Below are 21,518 nucleotides of genomic sequence, written 5' to 3'. Positions count from 1 at the left end.
GGTTGCGGTTGTTGGATGACTTTTTAGGCAGAATCGATTCTTGTAAACAATAATCGTATGCACAACATCAGTTGATCACAATAATTACACAGCATGGATGATTTTGAAAATAAACGAATTTAGCAACCCGCCTTGTCACTAAAGTATCTGAAAAAAGTTCCTTCTAATTGCTCATCATTTGCTTTTTATTTGAAGTCCACTGGATGAACTGGAAGTTGTAGATGTAGTTGCAGGATAACTTACCATTTTTTCATTGCAAATGCTACCGGCGTCTTTCGTGAAGGATGGCTATGGGTTATGTAACTGTGTTGAGGTGTTGGAGGAGGCTTATAGCATATTTTCAATGTATACCAGACACTTTTATACACAATGATAACTTGTCATGTAAAACAAATCTTTTTTTTACTTTTTACAAATTTGACAGCTTTAATCTGGTGTCATTCCTTGGCAGTCGCGGCACAAATTGGAGGTTTATCGCGTATACAGTCCAACTCCGCATTTGTGCCTCGAATAACTTTTTTTTATATCCCAGATCGTGTCGAATCTGTATTGCTTGTCTTTACCATGTCAAAGCGAGTTAATGACAAAGAGCAAGTACCATCGTCGCCAAAACGAACGCGTGTAGATGATGAAACGATGAATGTAAACCAGCACGTACAAAAGGCACGCAGTCGTCTGTTGGCCCGCATTTCTGAACGTGCCATTCCTCCGAAATTACACGGCTTGGAGCGACAGTACGATCAGTTGCATCATTTGTTGAAACAAACCGTGACCCTCGGTGAAAGTAATTCATGCCTACTCATTGGAAATCGTGGCACAGGGAAAACGATGCTTGTCCGCAGTGTTCTTGATGATCTCGACAAAATGTACAATCGCGACAACAACCGATCATTTGTTTTGGTGCGCCTCAATGGCTTGACGGAAACGAGCGATCGTTTAGCACTCGCCGAGATTTCTAGACAAATTTTGTCTGAACAAACGACCGGTCAATCGGAACGTTCATTCGTAAGTAGACTTTCCGCGCAAAGCCGCATGGATGGATCATCAAGCAGAAAAGCTAAACTCGGTATGCCAGTCGTCGTTTGCAGAATCGTTTGCTTACATTCTATCACTGCTGAAATCAGGCAGCAAAGCGACGTTGCCCATCATATTCGTGCTGGAAGAGTTTGATCTTTTCACCCAGCATCCCAAGCAAGCTCTCTTATACAATCTGTTTGATACAGTCCAGAGTGCGCAAAATCCATTGGCCGTCATAGGATTAACTTGCCGTCTTGTAAGTGATGTGATGGGTCTGCTTGGATACAGTCGTTTCCTGAATCAAGCACAAAAATAGGATACCCTTGAATTGCTAGAAAAGCGCGTCAAATCTCGATTCTCCCATCGTCAAATTTATCTGTTCCCTCCCACCGTATTTCGCCATTTTCTCGACATCGCAAAGGACTCCTTGTCGTTGCAAGTACGATCCACAGATCCTGTTTCCTATCAAAACTATGTGAAAACGTTCAACCAGTCTGTCAATGTAAGTGATTATATCGCACTGTTTGCAAGAATTCAAGTCCTTAACCTTTTGCATTTTTCTTCAGGAACTCTTTGACGATGTCGCCCTCATCAGTTTACTGCGCCGTATTTTCGATTTAACAAAAGATCTGCGTTTATTTTACAAAATATGTGTAAGCAAATATTCAGATTGACGATACGAACACTGAATTTTAACAAAATATTAGTTTGACCCGGTCACCAAATTGACGGCAGAAGAACCGTTATTACAAGTAATCCATTTCCAGACCGCCGATATGATGCAGCGAACAGACTCAAAGACAGAAATGTTAAAAGGTAATTCATCCCTTTGTGATGCTTCATTTTGAGGGGTATTCGGTTATTCACATGATATTTTAGGTGTTTCCTTACTGGAGCTCATTCTGATTGTGAGCATGAAAAAATTGATGGAGAGAGACATTTCAGTGTTCAATTTTCAGATGGTGTACGATGAATACAAGGAATTTATGAGCAGTACGCAGGTGCGAGGCATGGGGTTTGGCATGAAACTCTACAAGCGAGCAGTAGCCTTGAAGGTAATTGGATGCTTTTTCTAATTCTTTACAATGGCGCCCTTTTCCATTTGATCTCACAGATAATCTTATTCTTTTTATTCCCAGGCCTTTGAAAATTTGCAAGCATTTGAGCTGGTATGTCCGACGGAGCAAATCGGCAAGCGTCCGAAAGAATTCCGAATGGCGAAACTGATGTTGGAGCAAGCCCAAGTCACCGAAGCCGTGTATAAATATAAAGATTGTCCTGCCACCGTCAAGAAATGGGGAACCGGTAGTGTTTAAAAAAAATCCTTTCTTTTGGTCATGTAAATAGAATTGTGTTTATTGAAATCGTGGAATACTTGCTAAAAGTTGATTTTTATGAGACAAGAAGAAAAGAGGAATGAATTGAAAAATAATTAGCGTATGCTACAAATGTACTATAAAAAATATAAGAGAGACGTCTTAAAGGCTGTTGGTGACATTGTCTGCTTGGCTGTAGTAGTTTTCGCGCATGAATTCAAAGAAGGCAAAGTGATCGGGCTGAGCACCATACTTGTAGACGAATTGAGAAGCGAGGTAGGCACCAAAGATGGCCTTGACGTAGCTTTCGGGAACACGTTGTAATAAGGTGTCGAGGCCGATCTTGTCCAACAACAACTTGGGGAAAGCACGTTCAAGGACGGAACGACGGAGCGCAACGTTGTCCCACAGACCAGTGTTCTGCAATTGTTCGTTCAACTGGACAATGGCTGTCGACAATTCATCGGAAAGCACCGAGATGGGTTGCTTGGTCTTGGTGTGTTCGCGCCATAAAGCATCGAACTCGACCGCGGCATTGTGTTCAATGATACGCTGCACTTCCTTGACATAGGCTTCATAGAACTCGGGCACGACGCCGTTCTTCACGCTCATGTGTTGATCGAATTCGGCATCGTTGAAAGCCAAAGCAGCAAGCACCTCAAGCGACGAGGAAGTCACACCACCCTTGTTGGCCGAAGCGTCCTTGAAGATCACCACACCGGCCTTCTCCAGACGAAGACGCGCTTCTTGAGTGAAGAACAAGTTGGCACCTTCCACGATATACTTGAACAAAAGAGAGCCGTCCTCGCCCATGAGCTTGTGAATATTGGACAGATCCACAGATTCGGGACGACCACCGCAAGGAACAAACACCATAGCCGAAGCAAGCTTGTTTGTGTGGAAAGTGTTGCGGAAGGACAGACCATTCTCCACCACGGTGCCATCAGGCAAACGGACATTGCTTTCATCGACCAGCACACGGAAACCATCGGCAGAGAGCTTGCTGGTATCAAAGTTGCTGATCATCATGCGCTTGGTAGCCAAACGAAGCAATTCATCGCGGTTGATACCGTGTGGATCACACAACACACCGGAACCGTCAACAATGGCCACTGTCTTGTCCTTGGAGATCTTGATTTCATTGGAACCCAAATCACCGTCGGGACCACCGGTCTGAAGCTTGGTGCACTCTTCTTCCTTCAAACCAAAGGTACGGTAGATACCCAAGACGTATTGGTGGACAGAGCGGGTCGTCATACCATAGGTATCGTGAGGAATACCACCCATCGACTGGCTCTTACCGGTCGTGAAAGCCTTCCAGAATCCGGCGCCACGACGACGAGCATGCAACGAAGCCCAGTCCATGTAATCGGCGGTACCTTCATCAGGACCAAAGAACAGAATTTCCTGTTTGTCGGCCAAATCCACCAACTTTTCCTTGATACCGGGCGTTTCACCGGTGATAAGCAAGTCCAAGACGGAGTCGACGTACTTTTCAAAGGCGACGCGGGGCTTGTCCTGTTGGTCAATGTCGAGCAAAATCGTACCCTTGGAACCACCTTCGGGAATATCCTTGTTCTTGCGCTGCTGCGTAGCGGCCAAAGCATAGTTCTCATCGAACAAGGTACGCTGATTGATGGAGTAGGCTTCTCGGTTACGCGAGCGGATGATACGGATACCGCCACGAGCCACATCACGGAAACGCAAATGGAAACCACGGAACTCGGCACCGACCACGAGGAACATACCGTAAAGCTTGTTGGGGTACTCAATTTCAGGCAAGAAGCTGGGATCCAAACGGAAGGACAAGGCGACCTTGGTGGATTGGTAAAAGTTGGTCTTCACCACATGCTTGTTGAAAGTCAAGAAGGATTCAAAGACGAGTTGCTCGTGAGCATTGGAGGTGACAGCCTTGATCTTCTTACTGAGTTCTTCGTTGCTCAAGATCTCGAGCTTGGTCAGACGCTGGTAAGAGATAGTAGGTTGGAGGGAAGCTTCACGCTGGTTGACGTAGTGGACCGTAGCAAAGTTGGCATACAACAGACGGATCAAATCAGGATAGCTGCGAATAATATCGAGGATATAGTCACGAGTGAAAGTATCCTGGCGAAGGCGCTTCTTCATCTTGGACAAGATTTCTTCATGGATAGGATTGCTGGCATCCAAGATGTTGTTCAAGCTCAAGTATTCCTTGCCGAGACGGTTGAGGAAGTGTTGAGCAAAGATCCAACCGACATAACCATAGATGGTTTCCTGAACCGACAACTTGTTGGTCTGGAAAAAGTTCTGCAAGGGGGTCTTGGGCAAACAGAAGATCAAGGATGTTTCCTTCATCACCTGGTAGATGGAATGTTCAATAGGGGTCGCCTTGGAGTTGGGCACCGGGTTCAAATAGAGACAGATGATGGTGACACCGTTGGAGAATTGTTCTACATTGCAACTCTGTCATTATACTGACCACAAAAAAAAACCCAACACGCCCTTGTCATGTGATATAACTTACCGACATATTTACGAGTAGAATAAAGGTCATAGTAATGGTATAAATCGGACATGGCCGAGAAGAAACCTTTGGTGCTACGTTGACGGTAACCAATGATCAAGCGACGTTCACGGCTACCTTGGACTTCGAACATTTCAATGACGGGACCGGTACGCTGCAAGACATTGTGCATCACCTCGGAGTAGATCTTCAGAGTATGGTCTGTGGCCTTTTTCAAGAATGCTTGATCCGCCACTTGACGGATATCCATCTCTTGCTCCGGAGTGGGTTCAGGATTGGCAAATTGACACTTGGTAACAAAGTAGCTGCGGAGTTGAGAGCTCATACCGGAGGTGGTCATACCGCTGGAACGGTACGATTCGACACGGTAAGCCTTGGCCGGAGTAGAGATATCCAAGTACTTTTCATCAATTCTAGGGTTACAAAACGAGTTAATTATCTTTTTCGACCATGATAGAGACACTTCTCCTCCTCTTGTTATGAAAAGAGGGGACCAAGGAATTTTTTTTTTTTTTTACCTTCGTTCATTTTGGGGACCGTGCACCTGGGACACACCGGGTTGGGAGGAATGGATAAAAACGGAAGAATCTTCGGATTCCTTTTGAAGATTCACGTCCAACACATTTTCATGCTTCGTGAAAGCCAAAATCTTGGCACCATACAAAGCCATAATATGGTTAGCAATGGTCTCGACGGACTCCAAAGCAAAGTAATAGTCGTCAATGTTCAAGTTGCTACGCAGGACAACAACAATTTTTAGAGTTTAGCTAACCCGATCAATTCACCCAATGACCCATTATTCCACTATTTGTGAACTTACCCATAAAACCACTGAACTTCGTTCTCGACCAAGTCCTTGGGAAGAAAACCGAGGTTCTCAAGGTATTTGCAGACTTGACCCATTTGTTCATTCTTTCCAGCAAACACATTGGTGTTGTAACCGCTTTCATTGACGATGGTGTGATATTTGTCACTCAGAATACTGGCATCCTGAGCCGGGAGAGTTGATACAGAGGAAGCCATATCAAATATATAAAAGAAGAAAAAAAAAGTTGAAAGAGTTCGAATTAGAGATCCAAGAAATAAACCTGGTGTGGGGTTAAAACAGCCTGCCTTTATATATGATGTCTATGTTTAGCGTTTGTCTGAGTCAATGCATTTAAGGCACAGCTCCATGGTCCGTACATTGGGCGCAAATGTGATGGGTCTTTCATTCTTTTTCGGTTCCGCATAGCGGGCTTTCAATATCCCTGGCAAGAAGCGGTATGAGGTGTAAGCCTGCGGTGATTGGCTGAAGCCGTGAGAATAATTTGTCATGGAGACACCAGAAATTTACAATGTTTCGGAGCCCTTGTTTCTGTTTCTTTTGATCATCGAATTATCAACGGGGTGGATAGACAATGCATCATGTATGAATATCATCGTATAAGTGTAATAAGGCACACGATAAAAATCATTTGCTTGGATATTTTTGTCACTTACCAGGGAAAAGCCAAGCGTGAAAAACGACCCGCTGAACTTGCATGCGTTGTACGGATAAACGTTTGAAAGCATGCCATTCGCTGTTTTATTTCTCACGACTGTGGTTGACTTTGTGCACCCACGCCAAACGCTTGGTTTTTATTCTCGGCCTTAATCCAAAAGCGGCCCAATGATCGTCTGTAGGTTTTGGTCGGTTCATCATTTTTTTTGTGGGGTAAAAAAACAACGATGCTCCACAGTCTGGCTGGCTTGCAAATTCCATATTTGGTGACCCAGCTACGCTTGAAAATTTTTCGTCCCGTCCGCGGAAAGATATCCATTGACGGTAACAACGTTCCTTTTTTTTTCCTGATCTCTCCTTGAGCTTGGAACCAGCTTCTTTCCCCCCGGTCAACTGCTGCTTAGTGTCATGTCATCAATTTAAATTCAGCGTGTCTAAAAGCGTCTAGTATTTGTTTTTCCCCACACACAAGGAAAAAAATGCGCAACTTAGTCGTTGTCTGATGAAGACGGATATTCCGCTTCTGGGCGACGGTTCCGCTTTATTACACTTTGTTACATTCACCTAGCCTAATTTGGGATGTGCCCTTATTTTAGAATGTTCAGTACGTCCATACCCGTCACTGGCTAAGGGTGAAGGCGCATGAAAATTACGCACTAGCCTCGAAGTCCAAAATAAATGATATCATCCAGCTACATCGGTCGAGGGCTCCGAAATTGCTTGCCAACATGAGGGCAACCCACCGTAGAATGCACAGTTAGTTTCGTTCCTGACCATGATGGGGTGGGTTCATGACCCTATTTTGGATCCTGGGAAATGTGAAAAACCCCATGGTTACCTAGACAATAAGTACCACATGTCTGCATGTGTGTTGTGTAGGAAAAGTTGGTTTGCCAATCATTTTTGTGGACCCCGCCTATTTTTTTGCCGGTTCCAGTCATTGGTTGGAAATGACGATGATGAATGAGACTGCCGGTTGAAACCCCGCAAGCGGTCGGCTGTGGAGCGTTCCGTGGACCGTCAAACCGACAAATGGATGAATAAACCCTGTGAGTCATCAATAGGTAATCATCACACTGGTTGTGATTAGAAAACACCATGCCAATACAAATTCATGGAATTACTGGAAGTAAGCTTACAAAGAAAAAGTCCCGTATAGCCAATAATGGTATGTTGTGCCGTTTTCGTCAGCTCTCCATATTCAGCATGATCCGCGCACAAAAATATGCATGCAATAAAGACGAAAAAGAAGATGATTTTTTTCCATTGAATAACAAGCTTCGATTATTGTTTGTAAGTCCCTCAGTTCCTGGGTGCGTAGATCCGTCAAGAATTCACGCAATTCAGAATATAGGTTGGTGATGGCAAGAAAGGTGCCACGGAATACACCGTTGCTGATGGTTGATCTCAACTTTTATAATCTAAATCGAACCTTTGACTTTCAATCAATGCGTTATCACGTTATTGTACAGTTTAATTGAAAAAATCTGGGTAAAAATTTTACAAATCAAAAATTTTAAAAGAGACAAGGTAATGTTGTTTTAAGTAATTAAAAGAGAGCAACCCAAGGGACAAAGACATACAAAGAAAAAAAGATGGATGCATTAGACAAGCCACAGTTACTCTTCTTTTGTTTTTACTTACAAAAAAACCGTTGTCAGCGCATTGCTGGAGCCGCCATCGCACACCGCCAAGGCATGGGCTTTGTTCATCAGTTATTTAGACTACACAGTAAAAGCACACCAAGCAAGTGAGTAATTCGGCATAACATTCAAAAAAAAGAAAGGCCACTTGAGCTATTTGTGGAGGTTCAGTCCTTGATAGCACAGTTGTAGTCATCATGAGTATATGTACAGAATAGGTGATTTGAGCAAACTTTGATAGAAATAAGCAATAAAAGATATATGGCGCGATGGATGGATTTGCGAAGAAAAGAAAAAAGAATGATAGATGTGCGATGAAGAGGAAATACAAAATGGATGGAAGATGCGTCGTCTTTTGTAGACATGAAAAAGAGGCGATCTCTCGTACTGTAGCTAAAGCCTTTATTGTCAATAATGAAGCAGGAAGAAGACGCCATGTGTCTTTTCTCATCGCTTCACGTCATATAATCCTTTGATAAGACAGTGGGGCCTCACCGCATGAAATGGCTGCATGAAGTAGGTCTCAGATACTGTTAGAGAGAGATTTTTATTCTCAAGTGTTCATATATCGGCTGATGGGATACACAGGTGCACATAACTTTGGTACAGACGTAATGCGTGGCTCGTTAAACTATATTTTAACTTGTATTATACACTTTATTGAAAATAGAAGTCATCCTAATGAAGACGGCCTCTTCTTTTTGATGAACAAAGTCGTCAGTTTCAGCGCATTTTCCCACCAGGATTACGCAGGCCAAGGTAATATGACGAGAACCCCACACTCCCCTCCAATAAAGGTTCAAGCCATGCTTTTTGCTTCCTTGCAATTTATTTGACTATCATTTCTTTATTTTCCGAGAAAAATGAACTGAAAGATTGAAGAAGACATTAGGGAAGTCAACAAAATTTATCGGGATTACAAAATATTTTGTCAGGGTCGCTGTACAGGAATATCAAATCATCTCGATTACAATAACTCTGTGCTTGTAAGTGGGCAATAAAACAACTAAGTCAGACGTTGCATGTCAGTTACATCGGTTGACAGCATTCACAGTGACTTCAGAAATCCGTCAGTAAATCCTATTCAAAATTGATCATAAAATCGTAAAAAAAATAGATGGATGTGCTGATTGTATTGAAAAATAACATACAGTACTGGAAATGATGGGGACCAGGCCAATGACGATGCCGCTTTATTACCACTATGTTGCAAGGATGATCATTGTTTGCTGTGCCCATATTTTAAAAGATAGCTAAACATTGGGTTACTGTGAGCTGATGATGCGTTTTATCTTTTTTATCTCGTTATTCTTCAGCCGTGTATGCTGTATATAGGCTTAACGCACTTGCACAAGCAAGAGCGAACTAGCAAGTGCAAGCACGCCAAACCCCTTTTTGTATTCTCTGCTTTTTACAGTCCAATTTGCTCGAAAAAAGATATTATTATTTTACACATTTCAGCATGGTATCTCGCGGTATCCTGTATATGATGATATCCGGTATCTCGCATTGGCCGTCCTGCATTGGGCCAATGCGATTTTTTTATATGTGGTGAAGGAGAGACAGTCCTGGGTGGCTTTGAAAAGAAGCGCTGGATGATCCAGCATTTAAAGTCTGACGGGGCTGTCTCCGATCACCTGAGCACACCCTACAGTTTCGTTATGCCGTTCTCTCTCTATGGCGATTTATCTAGCCCGACCTCTTATAATAAGAAGAACAACGATGATAATAAATCCACCAAACCCGCAATAACTTCTTTTGGATTGTACGACGCCATCTCAGGTCCCGGGGTGGATGCAGCTGCTTCCACTTCTACTTCGCCTGCATCCTCTACTTCCACCGCCGCCGCCACCACATCTACTACCAATGTCACAGCCTCAGCAATAACTCCCTCAGCTGCCACACCACCCGTGAAGCCTGCTGGTATGATTTAATTGAACCTCTTTTTTGTGACGCATCAGCGTGCTGATCCACGTTTGGCTTTTAGGCTGGTCAGCCTACAAACAGTTTCGACCTGTGATGCGTAAACCGACGATTCAGGCCAAGCCAAAACTGAATCGACCTGTTATTCCAGCGGGAGCCACCATCGTCTCCGAGACTGTAGTCACCAAAGATCAAGCAACGAGCAACGACACTATCTTTTCAGAAAAGACGAGTTCGCCCTCTCCACTGCCACCACCACCACCTTCCATGTCCGTGAAAATCGACGCCCTCCCTTTCATTAGCACAGCAGACGATGTCAATGGTTTTCGAGCGGTACAACAATCCAAAGTAAGATGCTCTAGCAAAACTCGCTCCGAATGAATAGCATAATGCTGACGTGCCGTGTTAGAAAAAAGGAAAAAAGAAGGGAAAAAAGAACGATCAGGCCCCACCACCTATGGACATGAACGAAGATTACGATCCACAACGACCCAACGATTACGAGCAATACAAAGAGGAGCGTAAGTTACAGCGGGAAGCGAGGAGAAGAGAGCAATTACAACGACGACGTGCCGACCGATCTCGGTCACGGTCAAGATCACGCTCGCTTTCACCATACTCTGATCGCAGCTATAACTCCCGATCGCCCAGTCCCCGATCACGACGTGAGTACCATTGTTTTTAAATTTGTTACGTTAAATATGCTAATTCAAGTGGGCATCAAGGCGTTTTTGCTCCTCCGCCAGAATTATACCAATCCCCGTCTAGGCCCTCCTTATCTCCAGAAAGAAGACATACATCGGAAGACTATCATATGAGAAGAGCAGAACCTGCAAGGATCAATTTGGACGAGTCGGCCGACGACGCATATGCACGTCGAGCCAATCTAGCAAAGATGAATCTGAATGAATCAGCCGAGGATGCTTACGCTCGGCGAGCCCAACTTTCTCAAGGACCCGTCAACGACGCATCACGCCATATGCAAGTAGACCAATAATGCATCGTACAAAAATTTTTCCAGAAAAATTACTAACGTTGTTCATTGTAGGAGAGACATGGATGACCGTGGCATGAGCTATGATATGCCCAGACGCGTGCTCACGAAATATGGATGGCAAGACGGTCAAGGTAAAAAAAAGGCTATCTTAAACAAATGAAAGCGATCGATCTTCTAATCAATCAATCACTCATGGGCCGACTCAGGTTTAGGTCGGGATGAAGATGGCATGTCGGAAGCATTGCAAGTGCAAGCAACGGGACGAGGTAGTGGAAGAATCATGCATCCCTCTCAGTATCCCAAACCCTCCTCATTTTCTCAACCCATGCCACCTGCTCCACCGCCATCCCAAGTTATCTTATTGACGAATATGGTTGGCCCTGGTGAGGTGGACGAAATGTTGCAGGAAGAAACGGCGGAAGAGTGTGCGAAATACGGCAAAGTGGAGCGTTGTCTAATATTTGAGGTGGCGAATGGGCAGGTCCCCGATGAAGAAGCGGTGCGTATATTTATAAAGTTCACCACTAAAGACGCCGCTCAACATGCTATCACGGATCTGGATGGTCGCTATTTCGGAGGTCGCGTGGTCTTTGCTCGATTCTATGATTGCGACAAGTTTGATCGATTACAATTGGCTCCCAGTCCAGAAGAAGTGTCCGCCTTCAGACGTGGTCCTCCTCCTTTATAATCCAGACAGAAACGGGAGAAAAAAAAAGCGCGAAAATAAACCAGTTTTATATTACAAAAAAAAAAGAAATAAGAAAAATGCTTTTAGTGTCATTGTTCTTTTTCCTTCAATCGGGCTAATCGTTCTCTGTTGCGCTTTAACAAAATTCTGTTCACGTTGTCCTTTTCAATATCGGCCATTTCATGCCAGTTATTGATACGGCTCAAAGTGCCATCTTCATTCACGACTAGAAGATTTCAGACCCCATGTCAGTCACGTCGAACCAACAAGATCACAGTTTCTATACAAGTATACTTGCCTACAGGGCCTAATTCCTTGAGTTTGTAATTGTCGTTGATTCCGACCTTGACGGTTTCTTCGGCTGTAGAAGGAAGGGCGAGAATGGGCTTCGATTCGTTTGCTCCGTTGGTAGACTCAGAAGACATGGTTCTGCGGGAGTGTGTGAGGAAGTTTCGCGATTGCAATGACCGAGCAATAGGACGCAAGAAGTGCATTCAAGAGATCGGAAGAAGCTAATATAAAAAAATCCAAAAAAAAAAGTCAAAAAAAAAGAATGTCATGGAAATTCTTTGAACACATGGCTCATCCATGCCACTCCGCCTGCCATGGCACCGATCACCTCTTTTTTTTTCTTACCACCTTTCTGTTCGTGTTTGTAGAAAGTCGATTTCTTGTCGGATATCCATTATCAACTATTCTATTACTAGATCTCTCATCAACCGTACGCTCAACTGGGATTACGCAATAGACTTGACCCCGATCGTTGGTGCCTAGTACAGTAATCTCAAAAACCCCTTTATTTGACGTGACAAAGAATCAGTGTTATGGAAGTAGGGACAATTTACCATGACATCGATCTTAAAATTTGTAGAAACCCAAGATCAATGTCTCTTTCAAACTGAGATGGGTTTCGATAATTTGTACCGTAGCTCTTGCTTTGGTGGTCTTCACTGTATTTGGTTTATCGTCAAATAGCAGCAGCCTTTAATCCCAAATCCCCGTACTATTGTACAAAGGAAAGAGTGATAACAAACTTTACCATGTATGAGTAACATGCCGTTGTAAGCTTTCTATTCATGTTGCATTGTAGATAAAAAAAATATTGAGTCTTTGCGAGGCAAGCGTCTATCCTAAAAGAAAAGATAAGATCTGTATACAGGAATTCATAAAATATGATACAAAGGAAACCATGAAACAAGGAAAAGCAATTGAATATACAGTAGATACATGATAACAGACTGGACGATCAAGAAGTCATGACACGCGGTTGTTGTTGTCGTCGTCGATCTGCAAAGAATAATTTACCGACTTCATAGCTTGAAATCATGATAGCACATGATGGAGCCACTTTCATCACTCGAGGAACCACACCTGCAAAACACAAACTCGCCAATCAATATGCTATCCAACTTACGAACAAAGAAAGCAATCGCTTTTTAAGATATCCGTACCTCTTAAAAACCCTTTCCAACCTTCGTCAGCCAGGATACGTCGCGTAATCAATGTAAAAGACATATCTACGATGGATCATAATCATCAACATCACCAATGAGCTGACTGCGATATATAATGATTCATTTTCCACGGCCTTTTACCTTTGGATGAATTCACTTGTCGCTGTGTCTTTAACACATCGAATGGCGTTGTTAATACTGCCGCAATCTGGATGCACAACAACAAGAATCAATCGACAGTTCTTCAACATAAATAGCGCAGTTTGCACTTACCATGCCGGAGGAAGCCCCCGCAGCAAATGATATCTGGAAATTGGAAAGGGTATCCTCTTCACCGTAGCCATCTATTGCCTTTAACCGATGTTTAATCTTTTCGTAACCCATCCAGTACACAGCTACACCATGAAAAATGGATCCCATGAGTCTTTGTATATACATGTGCGTTTTGTCTAGTGTGTGCCATTACCTGAGAAGGGCACATCTCGCAACATGGTTGGTAGGAAACCTCGCCACAGAGATCTGAATCCATTGTGTTCCACCATTCGAACCACCCCGTTTAATACAGCTACGGTTGCCTTTGATTGAGTTATCCAGGTAACACACGCACGAGTTATGTGTTCAAAGTGTCTTACATTTGAAATCTTGACGTCCTTCAGCAGCTTGTAGACGGGTGCGGAATAATTCAATAGGGGATATCGTGGCGGCAGCAATAGCTAAAGAGGGAGTTTTGCCTTAGAGATCACCATGGTTTTGATTTTCATTAGGACAACTTACCTCTGGCCATGCCCCCTGCCCAAAGTGGTGAATAATCGTGGATGGCTGTATGGGCAAATCGGGACTTTTGAGTCTGTTCCCGGACGTAGTCATAGCCAACGAAATAGATGACGGTCGAAGGAATGGCCATGGCCAGACTCGCTGATAAGCCCCGCCAAAGGGAAAATGTTCCTTCATGTCGTACAATTTTGGTCACACCATCCTGCAGGATGAAGAAAAAGCAGTAAGATAAAGTTTTGATGAGCTGGGTTGTGTTCGAGCTTTCCCAGTGTAATACAACTTACCCAAGTCCCATTAAACTGCAATCCATTGGTCAAATGATGTCCAGCTTGACTTTGTAACCGAGTCTTAACGACATCGAGCGGTGTAACTAGAACCAAGCGGTTAGCTCAATGTTCAACAGGCTGTCATTGTCGGACTGTACCAAGAAATGAGGTGAACAGTGCGCCGGAACATGCCGACAGCATGCGTTCCATGGAGCTAATTTCATGGGATGGGGCTAGCAATGGTTGTTGTGCCGGCTGAATTTCATCGTCGATATACGCCCAGTCGCTGATGTCAGTCATTAGCCAAGAGGTCAAACATTGTAAGTGATTCCCAGCTGGAACATGAAGAAAAGTTTTTGAAGTTTCGGAATGTGAAAATTACAAAACGAACATCATCAAACCATCGTCAAATTGACGAAAGCATGCATCGACATCATTTTCTCCATGCTTTTTTTCTTTCGCAGTGCGGCTATGTATTGCCGTCATTTTGAAGTCTGATTGATACGGCAGCGATACAAACGCATGCTACAAGCTGTGCAGATAACCATCAGATTAATGTATCACTTTTCTTTTTTTTTTTTCCATTGGGTGATGGGAAATATGTCACTTTCGTCACAGTTGTTTGAAATCATTGGAGTCGGTATACATCACATAATGCAACTTACTGGATTGACAAAGACTTTGCATGATTTCATGCTCACTTGACAAACATCGATCCGTAGGATTACTTTCAGGAAATCTGCTTCGTACGAGAATAATTAAGCGTAGATATCAGTAATGCCAATAATGCTACTCTTAGTAGTTGTTTACAATTGTTTTGTGCATATGCGGTCTAGCGAACAGGCGAAACGCTTCCATATCTACAATGTGCTGTAAGTTCTAGGTGATCTTCTTCATCAACGCAACCACACCAGGGACATCAACTGGATGATGGCTATTGATATTTTTGACTACTCAGAGAAAAGACTCAAGCCAGAAAATGGTTCGTGCGGACATTATAATGAAAAAGTACAATTCATTTAGAATATTACGAGGTAGTTGCCGTTGCCTTTTTTTATGATCCAAAACTGCTAAATTTCCTTTTTTTATTTCACGGTTTTAAGCCACAATAGCGCAACAGCAGCCAATAAGAAGCTGCGATCAGCAAATTTCCACCTGCCCGATGTCAAGTCGACCTGCGGTTTTTATGCCTTATTAACTACAATACTGTTAGGCAAGATTCGTTTGGAAGCCTCCAGGTAGTTGTAACTGATCTCATTTTTCCTTGTTGGCAATAACCTTGCTTCTCCATATTACCGACATATTGACGGAGGCGCAAGTCATCATAGTCCTTTCGCGCACTTTACCATTTGCTGACATTATGAGTAGCCCCCGTTTCGCAGAAGAATTATACCACCGAAGCACTAATTGATGAGCCCTTGCCAGCTCATTTGGTGTTCAGGGTAGGTCCAATTAAAGTTTGCATTAGAACGAAGCGCCTGAAATTAAAGGTACCATAGGTACCTAATTGAAGCCATGGTTCATACTTTTGAAGTCGGAGAAGGATGGTCGCGATTTTCCTCACTGGACAGACACCCTACACTGAAAAATTTAAACATGATCAGTACAACGGATGGAAAATAATTTTTGAATATTTGAGAGACCGTATTTTCTGATTTTAAGTTCAAGCACCGGCAACGCAGTAAAGCCATGCTCACGGGCCGCTTGCAGACCCGATTATTTCAGTGACGGTAACCTCACAAAACGGGCAACCCACAACTGAACGGACAACAACGACATTTAAACTGGAACCAAATACGTGGAAACGGGTTTAGTTGACACGACACGAAGAGGTCTTGTTTCTGCAAGTTTTATTGATAAATATATGGAAACAGTTTACGCAACAAAAAATGTATTCAAGTCTATGATATGGGTTTTGTTTTTCCTTCGCACAGGAAAAAATCAAATAAATAAAAAAGTCTACGCTGACCTTTTTTATTTATCTGTTTATTTTTTTCATTTACTGTCTGAAATCACTTTCTTAAGCCCGCCGTGGAGCTTAGCGAGTAAGAAAGGAAAAGCCACGAAGGCATAAGGAAAGAAGAAAGACGCGCCCCCAACCAAGCCCCGCCCGTACAGCCGGGAGGGAGGCGTCCTTATCAAGGCTTCAAAGACCAAAAGTGAGGACTACAGCTTCATAGTTCATAAGCATGCCTCCACTGTTCGCCAGACAAAGATTTTTTTCAAAACGAAATGAAGGTCTTTATATAACAGTTCAATTCACATCCAGCTGACTTTTCCCCAAAATTCCTATCCTCCCAAAAGTCCAAAAGGGCAATGGGGCAAGATGGCCGCGGCCAATGTTCTTCGTGAGCTTAGCCTTTCTGTGACTAAATGAATTATTGGCTTCCATTGGCTCAATACAGGTCGTATATGCATGATTTCAACTGCCAAAATTCTTTGCGTGTCGATGACACCACTCAAGATCAGTTAGCTTTTTTGTAAATAAATCAATCCTCAACTCCCTTTTCTCATGCTATTTTTCTTCGGCCTGGTACCTTGAGAGTGTTATCATGGAAAAACAAAGGTTTGCCAATGAAAGTAAATACAACGCGATCGTACTTGCATATCCGACCCATTTCGGCACCCGCACCTGGAGGCATATGCCGGGGATCTTATCGGGAGCGCCTTATTTTTTTTTTTTTTTTTTTTTTTTGCATCCTACACCTGCATGAGAATAAAAAAATAACTCAAGTACATGAAAAGATGACAGTCTGCATAGAAAACAACATATTATTTAATAAATTTGCAGAATTATTAAAATCACATAACAACATGATAGCTGAGAATTTTTTTTCTGGGTTGCTAGAGTGGTCCAGTAGAGAAAAGTAAGCCGGCTTTTCAGACGCACTGTTTTTGTCGGCCCACATCCACTTTGACTCCTTTTAAGTATCAACGTGTCTGTTGTTGTTCGTTTATTTGAGAGTACCTCTTCCTGAGACTATTAGCAACGAAACGGTGAGACCTGCATTACCATGGGCATACTATTACTACGTTACCGTCGCTGCGGTCAAGACGAAACGTTGTTTCGTCAATTCGAAAATAACTGCTATTAATCACCATGGCCGCACTGACATTTTCAGTACATGATGCTTGTACTGCGAGTATAAAGTACTATGCATCCACAAACGCTCAGACAATGCATCAAATGAGCGATTTTGCCAATACAAAAATAGGCATCAAGGACTAAAAAGTAGGCTTCTATCTTTCAGGCACTGTGAAGTTAACGGACGGCGGTGGTCGTATTTCCATGAAGCAAATGAAACCTTATTCAAGCAAATTTCTAAAGAAATTTGGATCCGAAAACCTCTTATCTCACTATTCATTGTTTGCTTACAGTATGCACAAAGTAGGCTGTGTAACCATCATATAACAAACGCTTGTATATGTTTTTTATAAGCTCTAACAAGCCGTACACCCGCTGTGCAATGGATGCCGCCTGCCACCGGAGGCCGCCCCCTTACATTGAGCGACTTTCGTCAGACAAAAAGCCTAACGCATACACGGCATAACCTGGGCAAGAACTCTTGACGGAACTTCGGTATATTAATGACAACCTTATGGCATACGTTGCAACGTGATTTGTTTCTGAACACGCGCAGGGCAGCACTGGTTCCCCCCCCTCAGTTCCATCCCGCCCAGGCTATGATAGATCTAGAAAGATGTGTGGGTATGTTGGGTATTTAAAAAAATGAGTTAGTAAGCTCTTTGATTGATTCAAATTTTCGTCAAGATATTTTACCTTTGTTATTTGAGTTTTCGATAGCCATTGATCGCTTGACATGACTTGGATTATGACATTGAAAAAATTTTGAATTAGTATACGTTTATTACATCATAGCAAAGGAAAAGAAATTGGACTTGCCTTTGAACCAAATGGTGTACCGGAAAAAAAAAACGATGAATACGGACCGCCAGGTAAGCTTCTTCTTCGATGCGGAAAATAAAATTGCTTCCAGGGACAGTCAAGCAATGGATCGGTGGTGTCAGCTTGAGCAGGCAAAAAATATTGACGTGGCCAGAAGTGACGGTAACTTCGAGTTGGATTCCAGATATCGAGAGTCCCCAAGTCTGTTTTGCCGGAGCAAAATCGATGGTAGACCACTCGACGCTTACCTTTTTGAGGATGGTGGTCGATTTAACCAAGTTAGATACACGGGATAAGAATGGTCTGGATGATGGATGCGGATGGGATCTTGATACAATGATAGTGAGGGTTTATCAAGCAAACAGAAAGAGAGAGAAAAAATCAAAAGAAAAAAGATAAGATTGAAGACAAAAATATATGGTTTTCCATGGATGAAACAATAGTCACCCCACTGATGCATGAATTCATAGATCGAAGCACGTCTGCTTATGTATTATTCGATTCATTGAATTGAAAGAGAATGAAAGGACATATACAATATAACTGACAAAAAAATTGAATGATGCTACAGAAGAACGCCAGTCGTATCATCAACCACTTTCTTCAAAAAGAGCTCTACTCACATTTTTATCGAAAGACACGATGCCCTGTTTGACTACAACTGGCGCAAACGGCATCTTGCTGCTGATTGTTTCGCCTATTATTGTGGAAGTGGGCAGCGAGGCATGGTTGAAAGATAAAAAAAAAGAGGTTTAACAGGCCCTAATAACTTAGTGTAGATCATGTGATTTACAAATCGCCGAATTTTATAAGCTCTAATTGTATGAATTATTAGCCACCATATAACAAAACTAATGCTCCAGACTTTGGATATTTATTGATATAGTTAATCATTGCGCCCTATTTTTGTAAGAAATATTATAGTTTCAAATGATAGTGCCGATCAATGTTTATTGAATGGACCTGTCACGGCGAGTCGTCTCAATTTAGTAAGTAACATTTTGTATGGTGCACATCAATTTCCAAGGAATCCAAATAATATGGTATATCGTGCAGAGTTACACTGTATCATTGAAAAAGTAACAGAAACCGAAGAGTAAAGAATCAGTGAATCTTTCCTTTCACCGCCATTATTGATCTTTTTTTTTTTCGGTTGATGGTATTTACTGCGTGATGTACAGGAAAGGTAGTTATCTTTCAGAATCGTATGCGTAAGAAAAGGTCTAGGCAAGTGCATTTGAGTACATTTACATCCTAATGAGTTACTGTGAGACAATTTGCCGGATAGCGTAAGCCTGACTAGGATGGTACTGTCAAGAATAAACGTCATTAACCTTCTTTACTTCAATGATATCTGTGGAGCCACCCCTTCAGCGAATATTCTTCTTTATAACATCATCAAAAAAATCACTTCCTGATAAATTCATGGACTCACTGGGTGCAAACCTTCCAACTGCTTTTCGAGGTTTAAAAAGAGACTAATTTCCAATGTCTTCCCACGGCGCTGAGAGATAAACTTTATGAATAAGCCCCATTCTCTATCTGCAGTATATCTGCAATGGTTTTTTTTTTCACTGAGATTCTGGGCGCCCGCTGGCGTAACAACTCTGACTCCAGGAGCACCATAAGTGGCCCTTGCGACCTGCTGAGTGGTACACCTCAAGCTAAGGTTACTTATCCTTGTTTACTACATATTTATTGCATGTGCATTAAGAACATGGTTTTTTGCTGGTTTTTAGTCACTGCTGTTTATATTATACGAGGCGAAATTAACATGTTGTCAATGTTTGGCATGATTCCAGTTTCAAGGTAAAACGGATTCTGTAAAAGCAATTAAAGACGAAAATGGAGCAAGTGTCCATCTGGGCCATCGTCATTTGTGTATCCATGATCTCCATCTCGTGAGACGCGCAGGCAACCCACAAATTCGGTTGATTGGATCAAATTCATGGATCCTTTAAGAGTGATCAGGTGACGATTGCCTAAAATGGAAGTCTCCGAATCAAATTTGGGTGCCCAACGTCAAAAAAAGCCTAAACTTGTGTGGCAAGGGTTGAAAAAGAGCAAACACATTTTTGTGGTTTTCAGTGCTCAGTGCAGAGTTGCTTTTCCAGAGAAAAAAATGTATCGCTTCATCGCGCGTCCATTCGTTCATTTGCGTTCTTCCAATGTCGCTCGGGCATGCTTCTCGACCACGCCCTCATGCTTGCACAAAGCCAACGCTCGCAAACGTCTGCAAGGAACCGGGGCGGTCCCACAAAGAGCCGGTTTAGCCAACGACAAGCAGATTTACTTGGACTGGAATGCGAAAAAGACCAGTGTATACCATCACTTTTGGTTACGTGATCATTGCCGGTGCGAGCAGTGCTACCACCCCCAAACTCGGCAACGTCTGGTCGACACGTTTGCGATCCCACGCGATATTCAGCCGACTTCGGTCGACAGTACCCCCGAAGGATTGGCCGTGATATGGCCCGATGGGCATCAAAGTCTGTATGCTTGGGACTGGCTCCACACTCACTCTTACAGCCCCGTGTTGCGCACCTCGGATCCGTTGGAATCCAAGCAACCTCAACTGTGGGATGCTTCGCTAAACTTACCGGCGGTTGACCACGAGGAAGTGATGCACTCCAAGGAAGGACTGGCAAAATGGCTCAATAATTTGGAAGTGTACGGTATCGCCTTTGTCGATAATACCCCGACAACCATAGAGGCCACCGAGGCCCTGGGGCGACGACTTTGCTACTTGCGTGAAACCCACTACGACAGAGGAATGTGGTCCATCCAAGCTAACTTGCATCACGCCGATACGGCTTACACGACCTTGGGATTGGGCGCTCACACCGACAACACGTACTTTACCGAACCAGCTGGTCTGCAAATGTTCCATAAATTAGAATTTAATGGTAAAGGAGGCGAGTCCCTTTTCGTTGACGGATTCAATGTCGCCAAACAGTTGAAAGCCCTGTCGCCTGAAGCTTACCGAACTTTGTCGACGACGCATGTGCCTACTCACTCAGCAGGGGATGATGACATCCTAATTGTGCCTACCCCGCGTGCTTATCCTATCCTGAACCACGATCCCAATGGCCGCTTGTATCAGGTCCGCTACAACAACAATGATCGATCTGCCCTCGATCACTTGAGTTCCGCTCAATTGGAAGCTTTCTACGACGCCTTGTTCATGTGGAGCAAACTTCTCAAGGACAAGAAGAATGAGCTCTGGGAGCCACTGAATCCTGGACGTGTGGTGATTTTTGACAACTGGCGCGTATTGCATGGTCGTGCCGCTTTTGAAGGCCATCGTCTGCTCTGCGGAGCTTATTTCCCATGGGACGATTACAAGAGCCGAGCAAGAACCGTACGCTTGACAAGTGAAGATAAAGATCGCTTGTTGTAAATAGCAGAAATAAACTGATGGCTCTCACTGTCAATATCCAAAAAAAAAGATGACCTGTCAAAGTGCAATAATTTAAAAGGAAACATTTTATATTATTTGGGGTGGCAAGGAAAAAAAAAGGGAGAAAAAAGTAATAAAAATAAGACA

The 21,518-nt window shown here is 43.1% G+C and overlaps 6 protein-coding genes across 6 annotated transcripts; 3 read left to right on the top strand and 3 right to left on the bottom strand.

The window, feature by feature from the left end:
- Positions 1–564: 564 nt before the first annotated feature.
- On the top strand, positions 565–2,333 carry BYT42DRAFT_614239 (origin recognition complex subunit 4 C-terminus-domain-containing protein; the record flags this gene model as incomplete). Its single annotated transcript, XM_051571829.1, has 7 exons — positions 565–1,005; positions 1,076–1,273; positions 1,334–1,519; positions 1,584–1,670; positions 1,725–1,833; positions 1,897–2,072; positions 2,157–2,333. 7 exons carry the CDS (start codon positions 565–567, stop codon positions 2,331–2,333), a joined length of 1,374 nt encoding a protein of 457 aa, XP_051422888.1.
- Positions 2,334–2,495: 162 nt separating this feature from the next.
- On the bottom strand, positions 2,496–5,859 carry BYT42DRAFT_497691 (Glutamate/Leucine/Phenylalanine/Valine dehydrogenase-domain-containing protein; the record flags this gene model as incomplete). The annotated part of the gene is made up of 4 exons (XM_051564513.1): positions 2,496–4,762; positions 4,837–5,249; positions 5,355–5,570; positions 5,657–5,859. 4 exons carry the CDS (start codon positions 5,857–5,859, stop codon positions 2,496–2,498), a joined length of 3,099 nt encoding a protein of 1,032 aa, XP_051422887.1.
- Positions 5,860–9,592: 3,733 nt separating this feature from the next.
- BYT42DRAFT_570742 (uncharacterized protein) lies at positions 9,593–11,590 on the top strand. Its single transcript, XM_051568429.1, has 6 exons — positions 9,593–9,885; positions 9,950–10,233; positions 10,295–10,550; positions 10,611–10,866; positions 10,934–11,013; positions 11,089–11,590. Exons 1-6 carry the CDS (start codon positions 9,624–9,626, stop codon positions 11,568–11,570), a joined length of 1,620 nt encoding a protein of 539 aa, XP_051422886.1. The 5' UTR covers positions 9,593–9,623; the 3' UTR covers positions 11,571–11,590.
- Positions 11,591–12,083, bottom strand: BYT42DRAFT_570741 (uncharacterized protein). The gene is made up of 2 exons (XM_051568428.1): positions 11,869–12,083; positions 11,591–11,796 (listed from the first exon to the last, which is right to left on the bottom strand). Exons 1-2 carry the CDS (start codon positions 12,062–12,064, stop codon positions 11,660–11,662), a joined length of 333 nt encoding a protein of 110 aa, XP_051422885.1. The 5' UTR covers positions 12,065–12,083; the 3' UTR covers positions 11,591–11,659.
- A 733-nt stretch (positions 12,084–12,816) lies between these two features.
- BYT42DRAFT_614234 (mitochondrial carrier domain-containing protein) lies at positions 12,817–14,364 on the bottom strand (the record flags this gene model as incomplete). The annotated part of the gene is made up of 9 exons (XM_051571828.1): positions 12,817–12,941; positions 13,022–13,087; positions 13,166–13,232; positions 13,298–13,419; positions 13,491–13,589; positions 13,657–13,737; positions 13,799–14,000; positions 14,083–14,168; positions 14,223–14,364. 9 exons carry the CDS (start codon positions 14,362–14,364, stop codon positions 12,817–12,819), a joined length of 990 nt encoding a protein of 329 aa, XP_051422884.1.
- Positions 14,365–19,563: 5,199 nt separating this feature from the next.
- On the top strand, positions 19,564–21,430 carry BYT42DRAFT_348507 (trimethyllysine dioxygenase). The gene is made up of 2 exons (XM_051563165.1): positions 19,564–19,640; positions 19,774–21,430. The coding sequence occupies exon 2, from the start codon at positions 19,959–19,961 to the stop codon at positions 21,369–21,371; it is 1,413 nt and encodes a 470-aa protein (XP_051422883.1). The 5' UTR covers positions 19,564–19,640; positions 19,774–19,958; the 3' UTR covers positions 21,372–21,430.
- The last annotated feature ends 88 nt before the right edge of the window (positions 21,431–21,518 follow it).

The sequence above is a fragment of the Radiomyces spectabilis genome, assembly GCF_025331425.1.
Source record: "Radiomyces spectabilis strain NRRL 2753 chromosome Unknown BYT42scaffold_7, whole genome shotgun sequence".
NCBI lineage: Eukaryota > Fungi > Mucoromycota > Mucoromycetes > Mucorales > Radiomycetaceae > Radiomyces > Radiomyces spectabilis.
This window is presented reverse-complemented; position numbering and strand designations above follow the sequence as displayed.

What these genes read in the sequence shown, in the direction of transcription:
- BYT42DRAFT_570742 (XM_051568429.1), top strand. Translation starts at nt 9,624, where the DNA reads ATGCCGTTCTCTCTCTATGGCGATTTATCTAGCCCGACCTCTTATAAT. An exon ending in GCCCAGTCCCCGATCACGAC is followed by an intron (nt 10,551 to 10,610) that starts GTGAGTACCATT and finishes GTGGGCATCAAG; the next exon opens with GCGTTTTTGCTCCTCCGCCA. An exon ending in TGGATGGCAAGACGGTCAAG is followed by an intron (nt 11,014 to 11,088) that starts GTAAAAAAAAGG and finishes GGGCCGACTCAG; the next exon opens with GTTTAGGTCGGGATGAAGAT.
- BYT42DRAFT_570741 (XM_051568428.1), bottom strand. Translation starts at nt 12,064, where the DNA reads ATGCACTTCTTGCGTCCTATTGCTCGGTCATTGCAATCGCGAAACTTC. An exon ending in CAAGGAATTAGGCCCTGTAG is followed by an intron (nt 11,797 to 11,868) that starts GCAAGTATACTT and finishes GAAATCTTCTAG; the next exon opens with TCGTGAATGAAGATGGCACT.
- BYT42DRAFT_348507 (XM_051563165.1), top strand. Translation starts at nt 19,959, where the DNA reads ATGGAAGTCTCCGAATCAAATTTGGGTGCCCAACGTCAAAAAAAGCCT.